Below are 26,867 nucleotides of genomic sequence, written 5' to 3'. Positions count from 1 at the left end.
CCTCGGCCAGCATGGCAAGGTCTGGAAGACGCCGGAGGATAGGGAGCCCGAGTGAGCCCTCAAATCCAGACCTGTGCACACGTGATGATCCCCCCCCTGGCTATTTCAAAAGCACACGCCCTCAACAGAGTCCACAGCTCTCCCTTCCTAAGGGCCAAAACCCATCTCTGCCTCTGCCCCATCTCCCCACACCCATCCTCCCACTCCCCATGTAGGCCTGTGACCTCCTGTCTTGTGTGCTAAGGACGTCTCCCAGCCTTAGCTCCACAGTCCCTGTGGGACTCCTCATCTGCACCAGAGCCAGTCACCTTGGCATGCAAAGCCAACCTGTCATGGCCGGCTGTCCTCCCTGTACCTCGGCCTGCTCAGCAGCCCATGGCCTCTGTCCTATACTGCACACTCACCCTTGCCTTCAGAGGTCACCTCAAGCCTGCCCTGCCACCTCCCATAGCACTTCTGCCCTGGGCCAGGCGCCCCCCACCACCACCATGCCTCCCTAAGTGCAGGAACCCCTGTCCAAGGGCCGGCTGCCCCTTCGTGCTGTCTGTGCAACCCTCTGAGTCAAGGAGTGTGTGCGAGGGAGGCCACACCTGGTGCACACACAAGCCCACCGTGCATTGTGCCCATGGGCTCCTCAAGACCAGCATGACAGGAGGGACACTGGGGATCCTTGGCAAGGACAACCTACAGCCTCAGAGCCCCACTGCAATTAATACAGCCTGACACAGTCCAGGAGGAAAGCTTCCAACAAAAGCTCCAGGGGCCCCTCCCCAGGCAAGAGATTGATAAAGCAGACGGAACCACTGGCCAATACAAGCAGACGTCCTGCGCACGGGCCTTGTGACGCAGAGTTAATGAAAATCACTGAAGCAAGCCGTCTGGAACAGATTCATCTCCTCCGAGATAGAGGGACTCAAAGATTAAGGGTGGAGAAAAGGCACGTCGTCCAGTGCCCTACATGCACTCTGTTCCCAGCCCTCAGGGTCCTGCGCTCCTAAAACAAGCCCCACCAGCGAGGCACAGCTACCTGGAGCCCCGCAACCCTTCCAGCCATCACTGAACCTGAGGGGGGCCTCAGGGACTGCCTCCCACCTGTCCCCTGACTGCATGACCGCCACACAACAAAGCATCGGGTGCCTTGAAGAAACCGGACTCTCAGCAAGCCACACCCCAGGGCATCTAATTCGGCACGGCCGGGGCTCACCAGGACTGATGCCAGCAGACACGGGGGCTAGGGGGGCATCCGTGTGTGTGTGTGAGTGTGTGTATGTGTCTCAAGGCGCCAGAGCCAGCAGCACCAGCAGCCCTGGGAAAGGAAACCAACGGCTGACGGCGCACAAGGAGACTCCCCCTGACCAGCCCTCACGTCTTCCGACCACAGAGCCACACCAACACAGTGTTGATTCACGCAAGGGTCTCCAGCCCCTCAGGATCTGAAATCACACCGGCTGCTCCACAACAGTTTCCGAGGACCACGGAAATCACAGACTCTATTCCCCCCTGCCCTGGCATCAGCCTCTGGGCTGAGAGCTGCCTGGCGTCCCCATGTGCTACTGCCCCTTCACCAACATGTGTGCCCGCAAACACACACCCGCTCACGGCAGCAGAGGAAGCTTAAGACGACAGCCTTCAGAGTCGAACCGGAAAGGTAGTATGCAGACACATGTGCACGATCAGCCAGTCTCGAGGGGCATTGGCCTGGGGCTCCCTCCATACCCAGCACGGCACCGGCTCCACGAGGCAGACTGGCGAGTGCAGGTGCACACAGCCAGCTCTCCGCGGCGAGAGTCGGCTCGGGCTTCCCCGCCGGCTCGGCCTGAGCACGCCTGCTGCGCCGCAGCCAGCAGCCCCCTTGCGGCCTCCCACACCTTGTCCTTCTGGCAACTCCCGATGTGAGCACCTCCTGGAGGGCAGCCAGCTGCCACAGACCCGGAGCCTGGACCTCTGGCACCTGGAGGAGGCCGAGAAAAAACAGGAGAATGCAAGGAAGAGGCTGGTGGCAACGACTTTCATGAGAGGACCCTGCAAACATGTGCAGAGTGACCGCTACCGCACGACAGACCCGCAACCACACCAGGGGCCAGCCACCCATGCTTCCCTCACTGGGCACCCACTCGCCACCCCCAACTCCATCCGTTTTACACCTGTTTCATACCATCAATTTTACCTCATAACAACTGCACCTAAGACCTGGGTCACAGAACACTGACACGGGACCGTGACCACATCCCTACTGAGATGGCACCCCATTGCCTGGAGGGCTCTGGCTGCTCCCTCCCCAGCCAAGCCTTCAACACCAACTTCAGGCAACCACTGTGCTGGGAACTTGGGGACAGTTTGGCATGCTCTAAAACAATTTTTTAAAATTTCATTTGCTTTCTCTCTTCTATTCCTCCCTGATTTGCAGAGGTCTCTAACAAAATGCTATTCACAGAATGCCGCCTGACAGCCAATCTTACCATTTACATAAGTCAGGCCATTACCCTGGACCCCAAGACCCGTTACAGGCCCTCACTGTCACTGCGGTCACCAGTCCAGAAGTCCCCACACTCGGAGGAGAAATGAATGTTAACAGCACTCAGCCACTGGCTGGTTCTCATCCCACAGGCACCGGATTCCCTATTTCCATGGACCTCCAGGAGCCTCCAGGTACCAGAGCAAGGGAGGTGGAGGGCCTAGGGTGGCAATTCCGTGCACCCCTCACCCTCAGCTTCATGGCAACAGTGTCCTTTCCCTCTTTGCCCTCTGCACATGCTCCCTCCACACCCCTGGATGCGTGTTCTCGCACACAGGGACACCTCTGTACTCCATTAGACCGACCCAAACTCGCTTTTGAGTGAGAGAGGGTAAAAATGACGGGAATGACATCTCCCCAGGCAGTTTCCCCACAAAGGACAGTGGGGGGGTCTCCTTCCAGGCATCTACTCTGCATCCCACTCTGGGAGCTGGGTGGAAGGAGAGCGGGGGTCTGCCAGGACCGTCTGCATGCTTGAGCCTGGGTGTGCCGCGTCAGCCCCAAGGCTGCAGGGCCCCGAGACTGGTGGAGGTGGCCCTTCCAGCGGGCACCATGCCGTTTCCTACTCTGCCCTCCCTGGCTTCCTGCAGCCAAGCCAGCTCTTGCAGGTAAGGGCCATGACTGCCCCCACGCCATATTGCTGTCCCAGCAGCTGGCCTGCTCGCAAGCCCCGACGCCCAGACCAGCCAGAGCCGGCCATCCCAAAGCAAGACACGCCAGACGACCCGAGAGCACATGCGAAGGCTTCCTCCTGGGCCCGTAGAGCAGCCTTGGTCGGGAGCACGTGCTCTTCAACGGAGGGTCAAGAATGCTAGATGCAAATTGTGGCAACACGACCCAGGTCGCAAGCCCATGGTGGTCCACAGGACGTGCCCCTCTGCCACAAAGGCTACTCCTTCCACCATCGTGTGACTCACTGAGAAGTACAGAGACACTTGCTTTCGGGGGCCACCTGCCCACTGGGCCCTCGGGCACCAGCCCGCACACAGTCTGTGAGCAAGAGACACCTGGCAGGGCAGGAAAACCAGGCCCTTGCTCTGGAAGGGCCACTAATTCCAAGCCCCAGGACAGGAGCTCCACGGTACCAGCCACATGGAGGAGGCCATGCTTGATCTGCAGACAGACAGCCCTCACTGCCCCAAACAATCGGGGAAAGGCAACCGGCCTCCGCACAGTTCCCCAAACTATGTGTGGGTGGCAGGGGGAGGCAGGGTCCACCCACCCTTCCTGCCTTCGACTGTCTCATCTGTGAGTGTCAGCAGCCAAGAAGGAAGGTAAGGACACATCCATTCCTTGTTGAGTGTCACTGTCATGGTGCCTTACAAAGCAAGACTTTGTCTCCCCTCTACAAACTAAGGCCTGGTGAATCAGAACAAGAAGGCTGACCCAGACCACTCTCCCACCCCCTCTACTCTCCCACTCCCCCCCACTCACCTCCTTCTCCCACTCTCCCCCCCCCCCAGCAAAACACCCCCCCAGCACTCCCAGCTCCCATGACAGACATTCTGCAGGAAGAAACACCCAGGCCACGAGAGGAACCCAATACAGAACACGCAGGATGTGCACACACGTGGCAAGTACTTTAAAACAGAGTTCCAAGTCCCTAGGCTTTAGGCCACACACTTGGCTCCACCAGGGGGGACGGAGAGCACTCCGAGGCTACTGGAGACAAACCCACCACGGCCTCCATGGAACTAAACCCTGGTGAAGACGTGAGGACAGGAGGAACCACTGACCAGGGCCTGCTCCAGGCCCAGGGTCTCTACGCCTGCCCAGTGCCACCCACCAGCCCAGGGAGGACCCAAGGCAGGTCAAGCAAGGAAGAGCAGGGGATCCAGAACAATGCCTCCTGGTCCCACCCTCGCTCCATGCAGACTCTGATCCGGCAGCACCGAATCTGTGCGGGTGGTCACCAATGCCCCCTCTATCCCGGTCCACACTCCAGCACCTACCCACACTGGCGTTCATGTCCCCCTGCCACTGGGATGCCTTCCTCCTCCTTCCCCTGCTTCATCCCCATCCCCAGGGGACCGCACATACTGCAGGTCTGAGGAAGAGTCTGCTGGACTGGCCCAGATGCCACCCCCCTGACCGGGGAGCCTAAAGCCCGCATGGTGCCAGAGCCACCACGTGTACCATATGAAGACCCCAGTGACACCTCGGCACTCTGTCCCTGAGGCGCCCAAAGACAAATGGCACAGCTGAGGATGGGGGGGCAGGGGGGGAGGTCTGGGCTTTGCACAGGGTAACAGTGTGAGCCTCGCTGAAGGAACACAACAAAGCACGATCACCTGGCCCCGTACTGACCAGCATCTGTTCTTTAAAAGATAATTCCGCTTGGCCTCTAAGAACATGGACCTACCCTGTTGCTGGGGCTCTGCTTCACGGACACGTGGGCTCCCAGTCACTCAGCGCTCACCAGGCCGGCCACCCTCCAAGCCTCGGCCCCCAGCTCGTGTTGGCAAAATCGGAACCCGTGTTCCCAGGCAGCCACCCACACATGAGCACTGAGGTGTGCCCACCGCCTGACCCCGCACTCCAGCAATTCGACACTGAAAGCCACCTGGTCTGCTCTCGAGAGGACAGAAGCCCTCTAGCTTCGAACACGAATGACAGTGACCGTGAGGAAGGACATCAGCGCCCAAGGCCCCATGCACTTAACCGCACTCCTCACAGCCAGAAAGGTGACATCCAAGGCTGTCGGGTGAGGAAGTCCAAAACTAATGCTGCGCGAGTAGCCGGCCCCCGCTGCTCCCCGCAGCCTGCCCAACACACCGGGCCTCCGAAGGCCACGGGGGCTGCTGGGAAAACAGGCAAGGCTACCCCAGAGGCCTCCAGCTCTGCGGCTGCAGCCCCTCCCCACTGCTGGGGTGTGTGTGTGGGGGGGGCACTGATGAGGGAGGGCCGGATCCTCCCGCACTCCCAGGAGGAATTCAGTAAAGCCTCTCCAAGTCTGCAGAAACCAGACACAGAGATACTCCTCTCTCTCCAACATAATCCCCTGAGAACCCAGCAGAGCCTAATTTGTCTAAATCCTTCTGCTATCTGGCTTTAGACTTTTTAAAACCAATTTAAAAGGAGGTACAGAAGTAGACGAGCCGTATCTACAGAGCTGGAGAAAAGCCCTCCAAAGCGCTTCGAGCACCGAGCCAGAAGTGCAAAACACAGACGCCCTTCCACCTGGGACCAGCCCGGCCATCCTCGGGGCCCCAGCGAGCACACGCAGGGGACGGCCCCTGAAGAGTGGGCAGAGCTCCTCTGGGAGAGCGCCTCCCTGTTTCCATTCCCCGCAGGGATGGGACACAGAGAGACAGAGGGGCCAGGACTGTGCCCGGACTCATGTGGGCCCACCCGCATGCCTCTGGAAAGGCGGCAGTTGGGCCGGCGGGGGAAGCGGCCTGTCAGGGATGCCGCTCCCTCCACCCTCGCTGCACACACCCACTTGCAGCAGCAGGCACAGGCCAGTCGGACTCACATCTGAAGCTCACTGGGGAGCCGGGCACAGCCAGGGGCCGCTCCCCCGGGGCCCAAGAGGGGAAAGCCAGCTGTCAGGGAGCTCTCTGCTACACTTGTCTTCTGACTCCCCCCCGGGGAACACAAGAGCATGAACAATACAGGCGCCTTGTCACCGCGCCGCGCAGGCCAGAAGAGGCCCCATCCTAAGTCACAATAACCACAGACAGAAAGGCACAGGAACAAGCAGTCCTGACACTCTCACGACTCACTCACTCACCAAACACTTAGCCAAACGATTACTAAATGCCACTGGCCACCAGTCCCTCGGTGCTCACGAAGGCTAGCCACCCTCCAAGCCCCCAGAGCCTCTGACGACAAGCCCTGCTCTTCTTTCACGAGACTGAAGACAGCAGGTGACCAGTAAAGAAATCAAACATGTGAAGGTAGAAGCTGGGGCTCAGCCACCAGGAGAATGACCGGCTACTTAAGGCCAAGAATAAATCGAGGGAGCGCCTGCTTCCCCTGTTGGCCTCCACAGGGTGGCACGGGGCTGGGATGGACTCCGAAGCCTCCGGCCGCCACCTGCACACCTCTGGGGGCCACCGGGGCTGGAAGGCAGCACAACACCAGGGCACAGGCCTGATGGAGAGCCAAGGGCGGGTGAAGGCGCCTTTCCGGGGCCGAGCAGCAGGACGACAGCTCTCAGCAGACAAATGAGCATGCAATGGGACAAAAGAAAGGTTCATGGCTGAGGCCACAGAGGTGCCAGCACGGGAGGCCAGAAGGTGAAGCCCTTGCCTCCCTCCTCCTCCTCCTCCAGAACCCCAGAGGAAACCAAACCAAGACCAAGGTGCCTGATAGCCCGGCCACCCTCCTGATACTCAGCACCACCTCGTGTACTGACAGATCCAACACCCAGGGGATCAGAAGTGGCGACCACAGTGACTGTGGCCATAAAAGAGTCCAGGTTGGTCAATGAGATGCTCTCTTAAAAGGAATCATGTGCCCGGCCTCACCCAGGATGGGACACAGGCCCCAAGACCACTCCCCTGGCCAGCGGACAAGTGCTGCTGGGAAGCAGCCCGGTCAGCAGCTGGTTCCCGTGCTCACTGCAGGTGACCGGCCAGTTTCAGGGACACGGACGCCAGGTTTCAACAAAACCTGTCCACCCTTCCGCCTCCCTGCGCCGTCAATCCCATCAAAGCTGCAGCTGCCTGACAGGCGCCACGCCCTCCCAGCTGGACTGAAACCAGGCCAGATCCAGGCACAAAGGGACAGGGGAAGGAGCCAAATCACAGAGGCACGCCCGCCACCAGCAAACTGCTCCCTCCATGAGATGAGAGGCTTGACTCCAGAGGGTCTCACCACGCATTCCACACCCATTCAGTAAGGATCCCCCCCCACCCCCGGGGTGGAAACTGCTCAACATGCTTGTTCAACTCCAACCCACTGGAGGTCCCTGCCCTCCTCGCTGTGCTGTGGCTCCGCACTGGGAAAGCATGCTGCCCAAACCCAGTGATGCCACTTGTGTGCCAGGACAGAGACATAAAGCACTTTGGGGAGGACAATTTAGCACCATCTGTCTGTTTCAAACATGTATGTCTTTTGAGGTAAAAAAACAAAACAAAACAAAAAAACACCTACTTTTAAGAATTTGTCCAACTAATGAGGCCCTGCTTCCAGGGGCCTGAGATCACTCAGAGCTCATCCACTTTACACAACACTGTACAGCCCCTCAATTCAGTAGAGCTCGCTGCTGGTGCAGAAGTACCGGTGGAAATCGAGTGACGAGGTATACAGGATCCAGACTGAGCACCGAATCAGAGCTTGCCACACGACAATGTGCCAGGCGGTGCCCAGACTGTGGGGTCAGGTGCCCCCCGCTGGAGCAGCCAAGGGCCCCCTTCTCTGACAAGTCATGCATACTGGGCACAAGAGCCATGTGATGGGGACCGGGCAGTAGTGACACAGGGTGAGGAGCATAGGGGCAGGCCCCACCCAAAATGAAGGCTTTATAAAGCATGCCTCGGCACCCCTCCCCAGCCTGCCATCATCCATGGGTCCCCTTCATGGAGGTGGGATGAGCGACTGACCGCGTACACGCCTGAGCAGCTGCTGCGACAGCCAAGGGCACGTGATTTCTGGCACAACATCAGGACCCCTTTAGCTCCAATTATGTCCCAACCTGAGATGTGGGGAGCCACTTACCTGATAGCCACTACAGTCAGTTTTGCCTTTGTTAAAATTCCAAATAAAGGGCATCACACGGTGTGGCCTCCAAGCACCTGGCATCGGCAGGACTCGCGTGCGCGCACAGCAGTCTGGCCTGCCCCAGGGATATGCCATGTTCCATGAACCCGCACCCCTGCTGATGGACATGCCTGCTGTCCCCACATTTTGATTGTTAGGAATCAGGCCACTGGGAACATTTAGGGACAGGTCTTTTTGAGGTCACATTTTCATTTCTCTTGGCTAGGAACCCAGGATACCACTGCCAGGTTCTGTCGTAAACATACAGGAAACTACAAACAGCTTCCCAAGTGCTTGGGGCTGCCTTCCCAAGTGCTTCCCAGGGGCTGCCCTCCCCTCACCCCTGCAGCAAATGCACAACACCACTGCTCACACCCTCACTCCTGCTGGGGCCTCCCTCTGGTCCCAGCCACTCTACTGGGCCAGCCGCAGCACCTCATGTGACCTTCACCTGCACCGCTGAACAACGACGATGAGGAACGTGTGTCACGTTCTTATTCCTTCCCGTCCGCGGACCCTCTTCTGTAAAGTTGTCTGTTCAACACCTTTTGCCCAGCTTTTAAAAACTGGCTGTTGTCTTATTCACTCGGAAGAATTCTTCACAAATCCTGGATACAAATCTTCCATCAGGCCTCTGTAGACATTACAAGTACTTTCTCCCTCCTATAAGAGGGTTTGCCTCTTCTTTATTATAACTGTTTTTTCCAAGAACAAAGGTACTTTTTCATCTTGGAGAACTCCAAACTACCAAGTTTTCTACATCTTTGGTGCCTTCTTTTGTGTCCTAACCTTCCAGAAGCCTTGGTTTTCACCCCAGGCAGGTGCATGCCCCACGTTAAGAGACAAGAGTCCGGACCTGACCACACAGACATCCCACTGCCTCAGCACCGTTTGTGGAACACTGACTCTCCTGCTGAATTATCTCATCACCTTCATGGAGACCAAGAGACTCGATACTTTTGAATTATTCCTGAACTTTTTAGTCTTTTCTGTTGACGTGTATGTCTATCCTTATGCCATTACCACACTGCCTTGACCAATATGGTTTATAATATGTCCTGAAATCAATCTTTGTAAGCCCTTGGTTTTTTTCACGAACAAGCCTATAAAATTTTAGAATTTTGTTGGTTTCTACCAAAAAAGCTGCTGGGACTTAGGCTGGAATTGCACTGGAAGTACAGACCAATTTTAGCAAACTGGCATCCCACAACATGAGCTCCTCTACTCCGTGAGCACCGTATCCCTCAGGAAGAACTTACACTTTACAACATACAGGTTTTCATCAAATTTACCCCCAAGCACATCAAGTTTCTGAGGCCACGGTCAGTGGCACGTACTTCCAGTGGCTGGCTGCCAGTACGCAGAAATTCAGTCCAGCTCCATGAGTTGTCTCTGTAACCGCGAACCTGTCAGGCTTACCAGTTCTGGGTGGCCCTTCACAGAATCCTTGAGCTCTCCTGTGTGGGTGATCATCTTGTCTCAAACCACAGGCAGATTTACTACCTCCTTTCCGGCTGCACGCCTTTCTTTCCCCTCCCACCTCTGCCTGGCCTGCCCGGCCACCGCCGCAGATGAGGAGCAGGGAGAGGGCGTGCAAGCGCACAGTCAGCAGGAACTGCGCCGGGCCCTTCCCCTCCTGCGCTGCTTGGAGGTTTGCATCGTGCAAGGGTGCTAAGCTCTCAGAAAGCTTCTGCGCTACTGAGACAGTGTGCTCCCCCTAACCTATTACCACAGCGAACCACGCGAACCAGCGCTCTGAAGGAGGTGCCCTTATGTTGCAGCAGGTGCCCCTTCTGCTCTACTGCCCCTGCCCCTCCCCCACGTTATTCCTTCTCTGGTGCCCCAGACAGTCACATCCACGCTGACACGGATGCAGAGAGTGTCTCCTGGCATCCGCTTTGAGTACCTTCAAATCCTTCCCCACCAGGCCACGTACCCAGAGCAAAGCTGTCCACACCCGGGCACGCTCTGTGTGCTGCTGCCGAATCCCTCACTCACCTTTCAAAGCCCTGAAATGAGGACATCCAAGCATCATACCCACTCACCCTCCCTCCCCCACGGCGGCCTCCCCCAGGTGCGCGGCACCCCACCCAGCCTAGAGCAGCATTCCCTCCCACCCAGGACTCTCCAAGTCCCGAGGCCCACCCGCCTCCAACCCAGGTGACCTGCAGGCTGGAGACAGGTATCCAGCAACCTCAGGTGGACAAGCCCACAGGGCAGGTGAGGAAAGACCCAAGGGGCTTCCCCACTGGTTTACACGGCCTGACCCTCCCCGGCTAACTCTACCCAACTCTCCTGACACCTCTGGGCTCCTTGGGGCCTAAGAAAACCCAAACTGGGAGAAGGGTGACAAGAGTCGAGAGCTCCAGGGGTTTTGGTCTTTCCAGGTGTCAGACCTGATCTCTGTTCCCAACCTCTGTAAAGCTACAGGGCCCTCCGAGAAGCTGCGAAATGCCACAGCCGTGAGCACAGAGGATGGCCTGTGCAGAGAATATCCGGTCTGAAACATCAGAAGCTCACAGACACCAAGCATTTACGGATGATAAAGAAGCTGGTGGAAAATAGAATAAGTGTGGGACAGCCAACGGGGGCGGGCAGGGCAGCGAACAGGGGCCAGCCAGCTGCCCACAGGTGCCCTCACACCCCTGCTCCTCTGGCCCCAGGTGCAGCATGTAAGTCCCACGCAGAGCGGCAGAGGACCAGGAAGAGCGGTAGGCAGCAAGTGTGGGGCCAGAAATCCACGGGGACCCTGCGGCTCTCGAGGTGCAGGGATCAGGATCACGGGGGCAGGGGTGCCACCTAGTGGTGGCAGCCCTCAAAGCCCAGGAGACACTGGACGTGGGCCAGACCTGCGGTCACGACACATGCCAAGTGAATGCCTTCAGTCCCAACGTGACAACAACACCTTGGCCTAAACACCAAGAAACTCAAGCCCGCCGGCTCACAAGACCCACCTTGCTCCTCCAGCCCCTACATCCAGGGTATCTGCTGCACTCCAACCCACTGCCATCGCCCTGGCTGACTGTGCTTTGGGTGGGGGAACCCCTGAACTAGGACACACCCACAAACATGTTTCCACAGGAAGAAAGCCATGTTCTAGAAAAGTCCTTCCACAAACAGGTGTGAAAGATGAGGCACAAGCTACCCCCCCGCAACACGAGGGCCACCCTGGGGACAGACACACATCTAGCCATTCATTACTCAGCACAGCCTGACCAGTCCTCTAGTCCCCTGCCACACAGAACATGGCAAGAGTGATGGAAGGCATCCATCCTGGACCCACTGCAGGCAGTTCTACCTCCAGCCACCCAGACAGCAGTCTCAGAGCTCCTAACCAATGCCCACCCTTCCCTCCCATGCTCCCCCTGCAGGGACCCCAACCTTTCCCTGTGCCCTATTTCCCTCTGCACGTTTCCCACCCCATATTCAATCCCACAAGATGTGGGCTCCTACAAGTCACTGTCCCTGCACAGAAATCTCTAACTGCCCCAAACTCAGCAAAAAACGAGAGCCAAACTCCTCCTTATAGCACTCAAGGTCATACAAGACTCAAGTCCAGTGCCCAGCAGGCTGACCCATCTGTACCCAACTCTCCACACGGCTCTGACGACAGGGAAAACACAAGTCTGTGATCCACCAACTGTTACATGACACATGTACTCACTTCGGGGGGGCAGCCTGCCTGCTGGGATGGGAGGGGTAAAGGGGAGGAGCCGGGGTTTCCAAAGTGCTCCTGGAAGGGACCAGGGAACAGGTGACAAAGCACATGAAAGAAAAGCTGCCTCTACAGGACCCCTCCCCAACAGCTGCCAGGAGCCCAGGAGCACGAGGATGCCCCACCTGCTTTTCCAGAAGCCTCCGGCCCCCCAGAAGGGACACCTGTGCAACATGGGACTGTGCTCCTCCCTGCACGCACAGTGAGGCCTGCGCTGCACTCCCAGCAAGAAGACCAGCCCAGAGCCAGGCACAGACTTGAAGAGGGGCTCCCTGGCCCGGGGCTGACAGAGACACCGGCCTCTGCCTACATAGCCCACTCTCCTACGGCCGACCCCAAGGGGGCTCAACACCCCCCTAGCCCAGCCACCCACTGAACACACAACACACACAAGCAGGTGACCAGGCAGATGACCCGCCCCAGCTGGCAGTCAGCGCCCCGCACGCCAGCCATACTCAGGCTGGAAGTGAGACCAAAGGACCGAGGAGTAGCCGTACCTCCCCTCCGGGCCAGAGATGGCCGCCAGCTGGGCCCCAGCCCCAGGCCTGACTGATGCTGCGTGCTTTGTGGCCCGCGCTGGGCGTTCAGACCTGCCGGCAGCTGGTCCAATCGGGCATGCGTGGGCCTCTGATCTCCTGCACAAGAAAGAAATCAGGGAGGTTTCTCTTCTGACGAGGCTCCCTGGGAGCAGGACGGAAGCCTTCCGGTGAGTTAATAGGTGCCGAGAGCATGAGGAAGCACAAAGCAGCTAGGCCCCGCTGGGCCGGCCCTCCACGAGCCTGGGCCCCGCAAGTGCAGTTCAAGCGTGATCAGCAGCCTCGTCTGTCCTGTGACTTAGCCATGCAGAGCCGATGAGGAGGCACTTTCAAGGGACGCACAATGGAGTCAATAATGCTGACGGGAACTGCCACAGGGTCCAGAACCAGCAGCAGGACCGTGTCATCACAGGACAACTCTTTAAAGAAGGTTCTCAGTCTTGGCCCAGTTGCCCAGAGCAACACGAAAGACAACCAAGGAGCTACAGTCTTAACATCACCCAAGCAGACAAAACAAAAGGCTCTTGAAACACCACAGCTCCATGGACTCATCTCCCACCAGCCCTCTCCCAGAATGGAACCACCACACAGTGATGAAGCTACAGGCAAGAGCCAGTCCGCAGCGGACCCACAGAGTCCTGGGGACCGAGGGACAGGCAACCACGCTGGAGGGAGAGGGGCAGTAGCCCCTGGAACAACGGGCAGCAGAACGTGTGGGGCCAGGGGCAGGTGGTGGTGGAATGCTGCCCACCCTGGCCGTCCTGCCCACTGGGAACGAGACCCCCGCTGCCCAGCCAGCAACCCCACCATGGCCCCTCCGCCTCCTGCCATCCCCACAATGGCAGCAGCTCACAGATGAGCCGAGGCTGCTGCGGGGACCTACAGGACACAACAATCCTCGACCATAGTGTTTTTTCTTTGCCCCCCAAAACCCAGTTCATCTCCACTGTTTGTTTTTGCCGAAAAGGAACAACCTATCCTGAAAGCAATGACTCCCTCAGCATCCACAAAGATGTCCTTTCACAAAGCCTGACACCCCAGGGCTATCAGATCCCTGCCAGCGCTCTGCCAGCTGACCTTAAATAAAGGAGTTATTAGGACTTCGGCAAGAGAGTCACTTTGGTCCTGTTTCCCCCCCAACAATGTAAGTACCTCATCCAACCTGCGCATCCCCGGCCAGAGCCGCCCCGACAGACTCTAGCAGGGTGGCTACTGGCAATGCCGGGGAGCCAGGGCCGCACTCCCAGCCATGCCCACCGGCCCAGCACCCCGAGGCACTTGCAACCCCCACCTACCTGATGCTCAAGCCCGTGGTCTGCTCCAGCCGCTCCCAACTCTGCAGCTTTGCCAGCAGCTTCTGGAAAAACAGGGAGGTGAATGCTAAGAGCACCGTAACCCCAGTATTTCCCTTCCAAGGCCTCTGCAGCCACCTGCAGCCCTTCATCATGCGACCCCACCTCGGTCCCCAGACCAAAGAGCCTCCCACAAAAGTGACAGCGACAAGGAGGATGTTACGTCTCCCTGATCCCTCAGAAGAAACTGGTCGTATCTCTGAGCTGAGCGCCCGAGCGCCCCGAGTCCGCTCTGGAGCCGACGGCTTACTCCCACAACAAGCACGCTCAGCGCCTCGCCCGTTCCTGGTCAGGTCAGACCTGGAGTCAGGTCAGAGTCTCAGCGCACAAAGCACCACAGAATGGGGGCAGGGGTGGCAAAGAGCCTCGTGCTTGCTCCCATAAAAACAGCAGGGCAGACCTGAGTGCTGAAACCACAAGAATGTGCTGCCTCTCTCACGCTCCAGGGGCTCCATGGGAGGCCAGGCCCACAGGGCAGATACGCTCCCCCTCAGCGGACATGGCCGACTAGGGCCAGGGTCCCTGCAGGGAGAACAGGAGGTGGGACATGCCCCACCTGGCACTGCACGTGGGGCTGCCTGATCCTGCATCTCACATTCTCCCACGCTCACCCGCGGCCCATGTTGGAGTCCTCCCCACCTCTTCCAGAGACGTAAGAAACGTCAGGGGGAGGACCATGCGTCTCTGTGTGGCCTGCCCCACCTCCACCCGGGCCAAGCGCCCTGCTGGCCTCACTGCATTCATGCAGTCACTCGATGGCTCTTTCACATGCAGGGCACAGGCTGGTGAACGACTTTGTCGCTAGAGCCGATGCTCAGCGACCACCTACCAAGGGCCAGGCCCTGTTTAAGCAGGGGACGTGAATTCATTGAGCCCTCACAACCCTGCAAGGCAGACACCGTTACTCCTCATTACATAGGCAGACAGAGAGGTTAGGTAACTTGCCCAGGGTCACAGAGCCAGCAAGCATTCATGGCAGGATTTCACGCAAGGCAGAGTGACTCCGGAGACCGGATCTTAACCAATTTCTGAACTGCCCAGAGGAAACACTGCTCGGTCTGGAGCTGCTTCCTCAGGCTGAGTTCGCATGTCAGCCAGCATCCTAGAGGAGCTCGGCTCCCACCCTGTGAGGCCACAGGCTGCCCGTCCGGCCAAGTGCAAGCAGCTACCAGCACACTCCCACCACCTAGGAGACAAAAGAGGGTCTGCGGCTTGTCAGTGACGCAGCACAGGACAGCAGGACCCAGGGCTAGAGGCCAGAAGGCTAAGTGCTCGTGTCCCTCATGTGCACTGGGCGAGACAGAGCTTCTGCACCCCCGTGTGCGCAGGGAGAAGGGGATCGGGTCCTCCCCACGTCACCTGATTCCCTGCTCTGTGTCCGCCACCCACATGGGGATGCGTGACCACCAGCACACTGTGCTCACCCAGCCAAGTCTCCCCACCACCGACCGGCTCATGAGCGTCCGCACGGGACACCACAGTTCTGCGGCCACTCTTCATCCCACCACACCAGTCCAGCACTTCCACATTTCAGGGGGGGAACCGGAATGCCAGAGTGAAACCCCAGGATCCCCCAGACAGAGGACACCCATAAGGAACAGCCCACTGTCCCCCCCACACTCCACCTCCTTCTCCAGCTCCAGGACGACCAGACTCTCCTGCAACTTCTCCTGGCGTCCCAGCCGCCGCCGCAGCCCTTCCAGCTCCTCCCGGAGCAGCCCGTTGGTCTCCCGCATCTCCCTGGCAGGGACAGAAACAAAGTCCCTCAAAATCCCACAAGTCTGAGAGGAGGAGCAAAGCCTGGCCCCGGCCCACGCCTGCCTCACCGCAGGTAGGCGCTCTCCTCGCGCAGCTGCTTCAGCTCCCTCTCCAGCTTGGGCAGCCGCACCAGCTCTGACTTCATATTCTTCACGACTGCGGCATCCTGTTCCTGCAGGGACAGCTTCTGCTCCAGATCCTGAGTGAGGCCAGGGACAGAGAGGACAAAGTTGACCACTGTGGCCCGGCCCCCTTCCAAAATACCAAGTGTACCCCCGTGCCACGTCCGTGTTGGTCTCCAGGGGCACCCCCAACATGGTGTTACAGGTTGGGGTCACACTTCTGCGATGCCCTGCCCTTGGGGCTGGGGCCCTGGTGCAGCACACCTGTCCGAGGACAGGCAGCCAAGGCTCCCTAATAAACGCATCGGTAAGATACAGCGCTCTTCCCCTGCCAGATCCGCTCCTGCCACGCCAGCGCCCAGGTAACACGCAAGTCTTCTCCACGTTGACAACAGCCTTTCCTTTGCCATCTGCAGTCCCCTTGAGACACACTGGGGACAGCTGGCATCCATCAGTGACAAGTCACTGAACAAGCTCAGTGCATGAGACCAGGACCAAATCAGTCAGTCAACAAACATTAACAGGGCCCAGCTCTGTGCCAGGTACAGGGTCAAGCAGCAGGCACAGGTTGACACAGGACACAGATAAGGTCTCTGCACATCAGGTCTGGAAGAAAAACAGGCACCACATTACGCAGGCGAGCACACTCTGGCAGGCGGGCCAGAGGGCTGAGCAGGAATGAGGTGCCAGAGCCGGGCAGGCCCCAGAGCCAGAGAACAGCACGTGAGCGAGCAGAAGCAGGAGGAGCCAGGAGGCCCGACAAGGAGGCAAAGCTGGAGGGAGGTGGGGGGCAGCAGCCCCAGCCCCAAGCACAGGCAAGGCACACACAGAAATGAGGAACTAAGTCAAAGGTACAGTGGGCACGGGCTGCTCACAGTCCCTGGACACCCAAGCGAGCCCAAGCTAAAGCGGCAGGATGGCTGAGACCACTACCAGGACACCCCGCAGGTACAGCCTGCACCTGAAACAGAGTAACGCACCCTGATCCTCTGCTCCTGGTCGGCCCTGGCTTCCTGGCTGGCCTGGAGCTCCTGAACCTTCTGATTAGCCTCCTGACATTTCCTGTCGAGAGAAAAGCACATCATGTGCAGAAAGAGGTAGGTGGTAAAGCCAAGAGTTGCCCTCACCCTGGAGGCCTTCCTGAGTAGGCCCCAGGCCCCAGAGCACTGTGGTCTCAATCTCCTCAGATTGGGGTGCTAAGTCCACACCCCCAGCTTTCTTCCCTCACCTTTGCTGCACGCCCCAGCACAGCCACAGATGAGGGCCCTCGAGTGACCACCCCCCCACCACACCCCCAATCCGGCCCAGGAGAGTCCAAAGCTCTCCTAGGACACCACCTGTGAAGGGAAAGTCCTAGATCACAGAGAGAATTCCATGCACGCTCAGAACGTGGCCTCCGCCTGGACAGCCCCACAGCCCACCCACCCCAGGGGCGCCCCACATAGCCTTTAAAGCCTCGCCTTTTGCTTCTCTGCAAGCAGGCATCCCAGTCTCCGGGGAGGGAAGAAATGACCGCTCCCAGTCATTAACAACATTAAGTGTTGTTCCCAGAACATTTAAAACACTCATTGTCTTCACTTCAGTGGCCCCTACATCGGCGGCCAACAGCCTATGGATGCGGAGGACAGACCGGAAGGGCAGGCTCAGCGTGGACAGCACACATGGTCACCGGGTGCTCAGACCAGAGAGGGCACAGGATGACAAGCCCAAGCCTTTCCATCCACGGTCTCCCGCACCGGTAACACCCAGACACCCGGACACACAGCTCAGCATGGGCCCCAGCAGGTTTCAGGGCGACTGGATCCAGGGCGACCCTCGAGCAGGCTCATCTGGCACTGGGACAGAGCCCTACCCCAGCACAGCCACTCACTTGTGCTGCAAGGCCAGCTGCTCCTTGAGCTCCTGCTTCTCAGACTCCAGGCTCTTCACCTGCATCTCCTGGTTCATCACGCTCCACTGCAACTCGGAGACCCTCCCCTTCAGTGTGCTGATGGTCTGGGGGGGCAGGGGGCACAGCTGCTTACAGGCTTCGACGCACATGCAGATGTGAGCTTCTGACCCACACACCCACGGACAAATGCCTCCAAAAGAGCCTGCATTGGCCACCCCCTCCCTCGGGCAGGGACCGAGCCACCTTCTCCTTTACAAAATATGACCTGGGAGGAGATGCCACAACCTCAATCCAGCCTCAGAGTATCCGGCCTACAGCCTGCCTCACATTTCCCTCAAGCAAATGGGAAACCACTGGGTCATGGTGATGGACTGCCTGACAAGACAGCCCTGTGCCCTGTGACATCTGTCACTTGGGACCCTCGCTTATGTCCAATGTGCTTGTGTGGGTCTCCCTTCACACCTGCCCTGGCCTCTCCATCCTAAATGAGCCCCTATCACGTCCCCACCCCAGATAAAACACTCCCTGTGAACCACAGCCACGACCTGCCAAGAGGTCAGAAGCAAGGGACTGAGGCCATCTTTAGGACGGAGGGGCCACGGGAATGTCCTGCAGACCTCATACTCTCAACCAGAGGGCAAGAACGAGGCCAGACATTCACCCTTGGGGAAAGTGCAGGCATGCTCTTGGCCAAAAAGGTGGGGCTGGGGAGGCTGGCCCAGGACCGAGCTTCAGGACTTTTAGGGACAGACCTGCCATCCTTGCATCAGACATACCCTCACCAGGTGACCTCCTAGTGACCACCTGGTGACTGCTCTCTGTCTGTGGCTTTCCCAGGGGAAGCCAGCTCACCGACCAGGCCACCAGAGACGCCCACTCAGAAACGTCTCTGTAAATAACCTCCCAGAGTGGAGGACAGGGACCTGGTCCAGCAAAGTCCCTGCAGTTCCAGGGCACCCCTGCCAACAAGGAGGCCTGACACGCTCTCACCTGACCCAGGGGCCCATGCCAACCCAGGAACCACATTCCCCAGGGGAGGCTGACACAGGCCATCCACTTCCTGCGCTCCATCCATCTGCATGGTCCACTCTGTTACAAGGATGCCCATCAACCTGGGCATCACAGAAGAACGAAGCTACGAAACTACATCTGACTAGGAAAGCAGCCTTTGTGAAGTCTTCGGGAATCTAATTAACACCTCCTGGACACCAGGCGCCGCGCAGGACACAGGGTCAGACAGCCGGCCGCACGCAGGACCCAGCTGTAGGGAAGCCTGGCAGTCAGCAAGAGGATTTCCCAGTGACAAGCACACGAGCCAGGCTGCGTGGAGAGAGAGCATGTGGGGGCGGTGATGATGGAGTCACCGGGGAAGGCTTCTCCAAGAAGGTACAAAGAAACAGAAACAAAATTCACGGTCCTCTATCCCAACTGGCCGCCACCTTCCCACCCTGGACCCCTCTCTCATCCTCTTTGCAACCTGTGTGGCAAGGTCCTACCCCACCACCTCGCTCTTCACCGAACAGAGCGCAGGCCCTGCCCTCCCCCGTGGGCCCCAGACCAGCCTCTAGCACACAGCAGAGGCAAGCCAAGGGTGACATGGGGACTTGTCTTGAGGCTGATCACCGCTCCTCTCCTGCCAACATCCACATCAGAAGACAGATGTAGGAACAACCTTAACATGCTCCCCAGCATTGCCAAGGCAAAAATAACCTGCAGCCTGCTTCCCGAGATCTATCAAGTAGAGAAAAGCACGCAGAGACAGAATACCAATGATCCCGCACCCTGCTCCCTCCCCAGGCAGCTCCTCATCAGTTTCCTCACTGCACCTGTGATCCGCAGCGCCATAGCAGAGGGACAGGGAAGGTCAGGAGAGTCCAAGCTCCACCAGCAGCAGTGTTTGGGCTCTGTTTCTAAAATTTATACAACCTTCAACTGGTAGAGACAGTAAGGACTACAGTTCCTCTGTGTGCTGGCTTCAAAGACGTTCTCAAATACTAACATACCTGCTAATAATCAAAGGAATGCAAATCCAGGGGTGACACTTACATCTTCGGAAAGGGGGAGGGATGCAAGTATTTCCAGAAGATACCACCATCCATGACAGGTAAGGCCACAGGGAAACCAGGGCCCTCAACAACGCTGCCCGGACCACACAGCAACTGGTAGCAAAAGCCAGACGCTGTCCCTGGAGACCCAGAACCCCACTCCTGGGAATACGTCAAAATCAGTACCAGAAGCCAAAAGCTACCTGCTACCCACTGCATACATGTGCTCGTATGTACATTTACCAGGATATGCTGAGAAAACGTGGGGCAAGTTTTTAAATGATGAAATGCTAGGTGTTTGATTTATGAAGGCCACAGAGTGGAAAACAAGTTGGGTTTGTTTCTTTTTTTGAGGGAGCGGGGAGAGAGCAGGAGCATGGGAAGGGGAAAGGGCTGAGGGAGAAGCAGGCTCCCCACCAAGCAGGGAGCCCGACTCAGGACTCAATCCCGGGACCCTGAGATCATGACCTGAGCCGAAGGGAGATGTGCCCCAGGTGCCCCGGAAAATGAGTATTTTTACTAGGATTACTACGACCGGAACACTGCGCACACATGGCAAGGAGGCAGAAGACACTGCCCAGCACCCCAGGGCACCCACGCCTCTCCCCCGAGAAACGCCCCCTTTCCGGGACAGCCCTCACCTCCCCAGCCGCAGCCAGGCCATCCTCCTTCTCCCGCAGCTTCTGGCCGGCAGCGGCCAGGCTCTGCTCACACAGCCTATGGCGCTCCAGCTGCTCCTTCATCTTCTCCTCAGCCTCAGCCTCCCGGTCCTGCAGCTGCCGAATGCGCGTCAGCAGCTCCTGGTTGCGGTCCACCTCGCGCTGCCAGAGTGGAGAGAGTGAGCAGGAATGGGAGACCCACCCAGCCCTCCCTCAGGAAAGGGACCCCCCGACACCGGTGCCAGTCATGCAGCAGGCCCCGCTCACCCCACGAGAGCTGAGGTCCCTCCAGGCACATCCTCTCCTGCAGACCATCTGATACTGGGAAGGCAGCCCCAAGACTGAGACTCCTCATTCTCCCTCTGATGGACCCGGGCGGGACGGGGCAGGGGTGGGGGTCTAGGGAGTCGGCAGTCAGCCACTTAGGAGCTCACCCTCATCCCCAGAAGCAAAGGGACCACCGACTGGGCACCTGATGCTGCTGACCCCTGGCCTCTCCCTGGGAGGCGGTGCAGCAGGAGGCACCCCCGCACTCCCGAGCCGGTGCTCAGACCAGGCCTCTCTAGCCGGGCACCAAGAAATGCTGAATGAACGCAGACGGACATGGCCCACTTGAGGGAACTGCAAGTCTAGCCTCCGAAGAGTCAGGGAACCCTTCCACAATGCAGGGCCCTGAGCAACCCACCCCAGAGAGGAACCTAGCATCTCTATTCAGACTGCCCGTCCCAAGTATGCAGGGGACAGTCCCTGCGGGTCCCCAGACCTCAGACAACAACCAAAGTGTCACCATCTGAGAGGTTCTGAGATCCCCACCCACAGCCAAACTGGCAGGCCCTGAAAAACCATGATAGATGTCTAAGACTCAAAGGGACAATTTGAAAGCCACCGGCTCACATGGTTCTGGGTCACATTCAGCCATGTCTGTGGGGGGGAAGGGAAAGCTCCTCGAGGACCCGGGATTAACTCAGCCCTACACCCTTCGAATTCCCCAAGAAAAGACTTCCACCAACCATGCAACGATCCACTCCTCCAACTCATTCCAACGTATTCTGAGCACATATAAGGTGCCACGGCCTGTGCTGCACCCTGGAGACCAAGGACAGCCCGGACCGGTCTTGCCCTTGGAGGACTAATGGCACAGGAGAATTCCAATAGCTCCATACCCCCTGCTGTCTGCCTGAGAGCGAGGGCAATAGCACCAACACCCCCCATTCCTACCATCTAATGGCCCTTGGTGCCACCTGCAGCCCTAATAATGCACCTTCAAGAGCAGCAAGATTCCCACAGCCTATCCCTGTCCCTTCCCACCACTTCCTACCAGACTATCCCTCCTAAGACGACCCAGAACATGAACTAAAGCTCCATCTTAAGAGGAAGGCCTGGGAGCAATGCCAAGGCCATGGGACCCACTCACAGGCCATGTTCCTGGGCTACTAGACCCACATGGCACACCACAGCCAGAAGCCTGCATATTAGAGTCAAATACACCCAGTTAGCATCACACCCCTGAAGACATCACTATTTTTACAGGACTAGGAAAGCACGCAAACATGCCACATAAGGCCAGAATGGGGCCAGACATCTACAGCTGGGGAAAGCATAAGCAGGTCAGAGACTTGCTGGTCCGACGCTTTGCCCGAGTCTTGGCAGCATTCCCACAGGTCACGGGCACTTACTGAAAACCTCTGGCAAAGTGCTGCTGATCGCACCCAAGGAAGGGATTTACAACCTCAGTAGAAACCAAGCACCTTCCCTAGGTAATGGGGGTGGCACTTGCCCAGTTTGCCCTGGGTGAGCCGGGGACAACAGAAAGTATCCCCAAGACTGGAGATCCTGGCTCTAAGGCCCTATGACCACGTGAGCAAGATTGTTCTGGCCTGGACTTGGGATGACACAACCCCATAACTTTCTAAGCCTGTCACGCTGCAGTACCTGGTATTTCTGCTGGGTTTACACCCCAATTCTTTGGGTGGGGTGGGGGTAGAAGGGAGAACAGGCAGCCCAGCAGAGAGGCATGCCCTGGCCGGGCACACGTGGCGGACAGCCATCCCCTGCGCCCTGCCCCCCAAGGACATTAAGCATGGCTGGTGTCTGTGGCCTAACAAGGCAGCCCCAGCAGCCCAGAGGCAGAGCACCCAGGCTCCCAGCCGGTAGGCTCACCTGCCTTATGGCCTGGCAGGCCCCGTGCACAACGCCCCAACACCGGGGCCACCTGCTCGCACTCACCTCGTAGCACCTGGCACTGGTGCTGGCCGCCCGCTCCAGCTCCACTCGTGCTCTCTTGTGGCTCAGCTCCATCTGCATCTTCTCCCGCTCCACCTGGACCACCTGGGACTTGGAACGGATCCGCTCCGCTCGTTCCTCCAGCTGACCAGGTCACACCCGGGGAAAAGAGAACCCTCAGCAGCTGTGCCAAATAGGGGAGCGGCTTGTCCAACACTCACACTGAGCTCTTGCCACCAACAAGGCCCATACTCAGCCTTGGGGAATAAGGCCAGATGTGGGGCCCTTCGCTGGAAAGTGGGTGGGAGGAAGCAGTAGACAAAGAGGAAATAACAACAGAGAAAAAAGGTAGGCTCTAAGATGACAGTGTGTAGGCTCATTCTAGAAAAAAGGGCATGTTAGTCTCCTATTGCCGTGTAACAAATTACCACAAACTTAGCAGCTCAAACCCCCTGTTATCAGTCAGGGTCTATGGGCAGAAGGCCAGGCACACCAGCCAGGTTGTCTGATCAGGGTCTCACAGGCTAAAATCAACAGGGGTGGCCAGGTTCCAAACTCACCTGGACCTTGGGATCCTCTTCCACACATAGGAGGACTAAGGTGCCGCCTCCTTGCTACCAGCCCCGGGCTGCTGTCAGCTCCTAGAGACCACCCACATCCCTTGCCATGTGGCCCTCTCCACCTCCAAAACTAGCAAGGGAGAACCCCCATATGTAGACTCCCTCTCCTGCTCTGAGTAGGTCAGGCCCACCATCTTCAGGCTGACTGGTTTCTTAGTTATGTCGGCAAAATCCTGCTGCCACAAAACCATCTTAGTGGGAGAAAGTGTGGTCCACCAGGCACCAGGGACTTAAGAGCCATCTGAGAAGTTGGGCTGCCACACAGGGTAGATACATAAAGGTGACGTCCAGCCTGGAAAGGCCTCAGAAGACACACTAAACAGTTTCCCGGAACCAGTGAGTGTGCCAAGGCCTCCTCCGCATATGGACCATGGCCTGACCGTTCCAGGGATGGCTGCGAACACAGCAGCTCCCGGGCGGTAGAAAGAAACGCAGAAGCTCAGGCTGCACCCCACAGATGCCCAACCGGGCACTTCCTTCCACACAGAGTCTCGGGGACTCTCAGGCACACTGCAGCTCGAGAAACACTTGGCTACAGCGAGAGGTTCTCAGTCCCACCAGGGACACTTGGCAACATCTGGAGACACTGCTGACTGTCAAAAGAGGGGGTGAGAGCCAGTGTTTGCTACCAGCCTCCAGTGGGCAGAGGCCAGGGATGTCCCCTAACAACCCATAAAGCAGAAGCAAGTCCTGCAAAACAAAGCATTCTCCAGCCCCAAATGTCAGCAGCACGGAGGCTGAGAAGTCCCAGGCCAGACGAAAGGCATCTGCTCTACCCAACCCCTCACACACTCTTCAAGGGCCTGAGTCCACACTTTCTTTATCCTCTGACATTTTCTCTCATTTCAGTTCACAGTGGCTGAAGTGTGGGGGTTCCGAAGCCCACCCTATGCCGCATTCACTGGCCTCCCTATCTCAGCGTGCAGCAAGGGCCCAGCCTCTCCAAAGGACGGTGGCCCCCAGCTCCCGTGGGCACTACCGCACAGCTGCCAGGAGCTCCAGAGAGACAGGTCCGTGGCCACATCTTCCTGGCACAGGGACTGCATTTGAAGGACAGTAACTGAAACATGTTTCTATTTAAACCAACCTTGTAGCTCCTGGCACTGGTGCTGGCCACCCGCTCCAGCTCCACTCATGCTGACATGCAGCAAAGCCAGCACTGACATGCAGCAGAGCCAGACTATAAACCCTTTCCCACAGAAACAGGAGCATAGAAAAAGGGCAGGGGGTGGGGACTGCCCAGATTCTGCAGGCTAGGTAGGGCACAAAACCGCTGCTGGAAGTGTGGGGACAGCACAGGGCCAGATCAGGGCCCCCAACCAGTCCTGCAGCTACAAGACTCTGACCAGCTCACTCTGCCTACGGCATCCACCTAAGGATCCGCCACACAGAGGCGGCCATCCACAGTACTAGCTTAGTGAGAACTGGGCCTCTGAAATTCTAAATCCTATAGTTCTGACAGATTAGCCAAAAGTTTCCAGACATTTGCATCAAAAAACTGTTAACAATTTTTTAGACTAAAGTTGTCAACTTATTTTTCCTGTGAGCAAGAGTCAAAAACAAACAAACAAAAAACAAATACCACAGTCATTTCCAAAAAGTGCTTTAACACCAAAAACAAACACTAAAAAATCCAATTTGGGGATAAAAAAATTCTCTGGGAAAAAATGGCAGTGAGTAGCTCCGTCCACTAAACAAACAAAAATCATTCAATTATTCAGCAAACACATGCACACAAACACAGGAGCATGTGTTCAAGGACAGGTTGCCTGGGCCTCCTCTGGGCTCTTAGAGCCCCAGGACACCACTGTCTCTGTCCCAGGCCATTAGCAAGGACCAGCTCCCACTGCAGAAGCAGGGGACAGCAGCTGCCTGACACAGCAGTGACGCAGACCGGCAGGGGCCGGGGCCAGGCTGCACACACCACCCCCTCCTCGTGTGGCCCCAGTGACCCCGGTCCCCGTGAGACGGACCCCACAAGTCTGTGAAAGCTCAAGTCCTCCAGGAGACCTGGCCCCTCTTTGATGGGTCTACAGCAAGCACCGCTAAGAACACGAAATAAAATAAAATAAGACTTCTTACAGCCAAACTATAAAAGCCACATCCTGGCAGAGGGAAGCCAAGATCTGCCAACTGGCACACCCAGTCCTTCTCTTTACTTGGAGACCCATCCACGTGGAGGGCACTCCCCTGAACTACCCGGCACCTGAACAGGCCCCCGCCAAGGGCAGGTGCCTTCTACCCGGAGAACACTCCCCTGTACAAGGCAGTCACAAGTACTTCCCGCTGGAAAAGAACTGCCAGGGCACACACCTTCCACCCAGAGACACCCCCTCCCGCACCCCACAGCACACATCTTCCACCCAGAGACCACCCCCCACACCCCAGGGCATACACCTTCCACCCAGAGACACCCCCTCCTGCACCCCACAGCACACATCTTCCACCCAGAGACCACCCCCCACACCCCAGGGCACACACTTTCCACCCAGAGACATCCCCCCCTCCCCGGCACCCCAGGGCACGCACCTGCATGCTCTGCTGATACTGTGTCTGCAGAGAACCTGGGGCAGAGGTGGCAGCATCCAGGCCGGACCCAGCCTCCACCCGCTGAGAGATGAAGTTGTTCAAAGACCGCAGCGTGGACAGCACAGTGGTGTTTTCCCCCAGGTCATCCATGGCCCCTCTGCTTTTGGAGGAAGATGAGGGAGGGATGACCGTGAGCCTCTGCAGGCACCACGAGCTCTACCAACAGCCCCACTCTCCCAGGGCTCTTTCTGGGTCCTGACATGACCCCACTGTTCATCAGCACATGTTTGCAGTTAGCTGGCAGCCAAGACTCATCTGTAAATTTGAGAGCCACTTGGCAAGGATGCCATGAGGACGAGTGTCCAGCATACATGTCCAGATGGCAGGGCTGCGACTGGCACATGGTTCTTCACTCTGCCTGTAACTCCACACAAGACATCTCAGGCAGCACGACGGGCCAACTAGGTCTTTCTGCACATATTTCACACATCATGGAGTGGCACTTCAGAAAGTTACAGAACAGACTGGAACCCAGGTGTACGTGGCTCTAAAGTCCAGTGTGCACTGGACTCCACAAGCCAGGGCATGGAGGACAGAGCATGAACAACAGCAAAGAACCAGCATCTGTGGGCCACCCCCCAGGGCATGCTTAAGTGTCTGCCTTCAGCTCAGGTCATGATCCCAGGGTTCTGGGATACAGCCCCGTATCAGGCTCCCTGCTCAGAGGGAAATCTGCTTGTCCCCACTTGTGCTCACTCTCTTGCTCTCTAATAAATAATTAAAATAAAATAAAAAGAACCCACATACCCAAACCTGTACTGACCATGGCCTGACAGCCGCCCGCCCACCAATGCGTGGGGAACATCCCAGGTACAGTTAATGAGCAAAGGTGTGAATTCCTACAGGTACATACCACGTTCCACCTAGGTAAAAGGCCTGCTCACACAGACTTTCCTAAGGATTTTTTTTTAAAGACTTTATTTATTTATTTCACAGAGAGATAGAGCACAAGTAAGCAGAGCAGCAGGCAGAGGGAGAGGGAAAAGTAAGCTCTCCACTGAGCAGAGAGTCCGATCGGGGCTCCATCCCAGGACCCTGGGATCATGACCTGAGCCAAAGGCAGCCATTTAACCGACTGAGCCACGCAGGCGCCCTGGACTTTCCCAAGTATTAGATTGAAAACGACTCCCATAGGC

General features: G+C 57.6%; 1 protein-coding gene across 3 annotated transcripts in view; it reads right to left on the bottom strand.

Annotated features, from left to right (window-relative positions):
- MAD1L1 (mitotic arrest deficient 1 like 1) overlaps window positions 1-26,867 on the bottom strand; it is a 316,809-nt gene that overhangs the window by 288,256 nt on the left and 1,686 nt on the right. The window contains exons 2-10 of one of the 3 annotated variants that reach the window (XM_047713391.1): window positions 25,672-25,831; window positions 22,526-22,666; window positions 20,282-20,461; window positions 17,575-17,699; window positions 16,685-16,766; window positions 15,651-15,781; window positions 15,450-15,564; window positions 13,768-13,829; window positions 12,434-12,571 (exon numbers count right to left, since the gene is read on the bottom strand). In XM_047713391.1, coding sequence (XP_047569347.1) covers window positions 12,434-12,571; window positions 13,768-13,829; window positions 15,450-15,564; window positions 15,651-15,781; window positions 16,685-16,766; window positions 17,575-17,699; window positions 20,282-20,461; window positions 22,526-22,666; window positions 25,672-25,821 — 1,124 coding nt within the window. In that variant the 5' untranslated portion in view covers window positions 25,822-25,831. The remainder of the gene's footprint in view (window positions 1-12,433; window positions 12,572-13,767; window positions 13,830-15,449; window positions 15,565-15,650; window positions 15,782-16,684; window positions 16,767-17,574; window positions 17,700-20,281; window positions 20,462-22,525; window positions 22,667-25,671; window positions 25,832-26,867) is intronic. The other 2 variants (XM_047713392.1, XM_047713393.1) reach the window with 2 other exon arrangements.

The sequence above is a fragment of the Lutra lutra genome, chromosome 18 (genome assembly GCF_902655055.1).
Source record: "Lutra lutra chromosome 18, mLutLut1.2, whole genome shotgun sequence".
Classification (NCBI taxonomy): Eukaryota; Metazoa; Chordata; class Mammalia; order Carnivora; family Mustelidae; genus Lutra; species Lutra lutra.
Note: the sequence above shows the minus strand (reverse complement) of the source record. Positions and strands in the feature narration are given on the sequence as shown.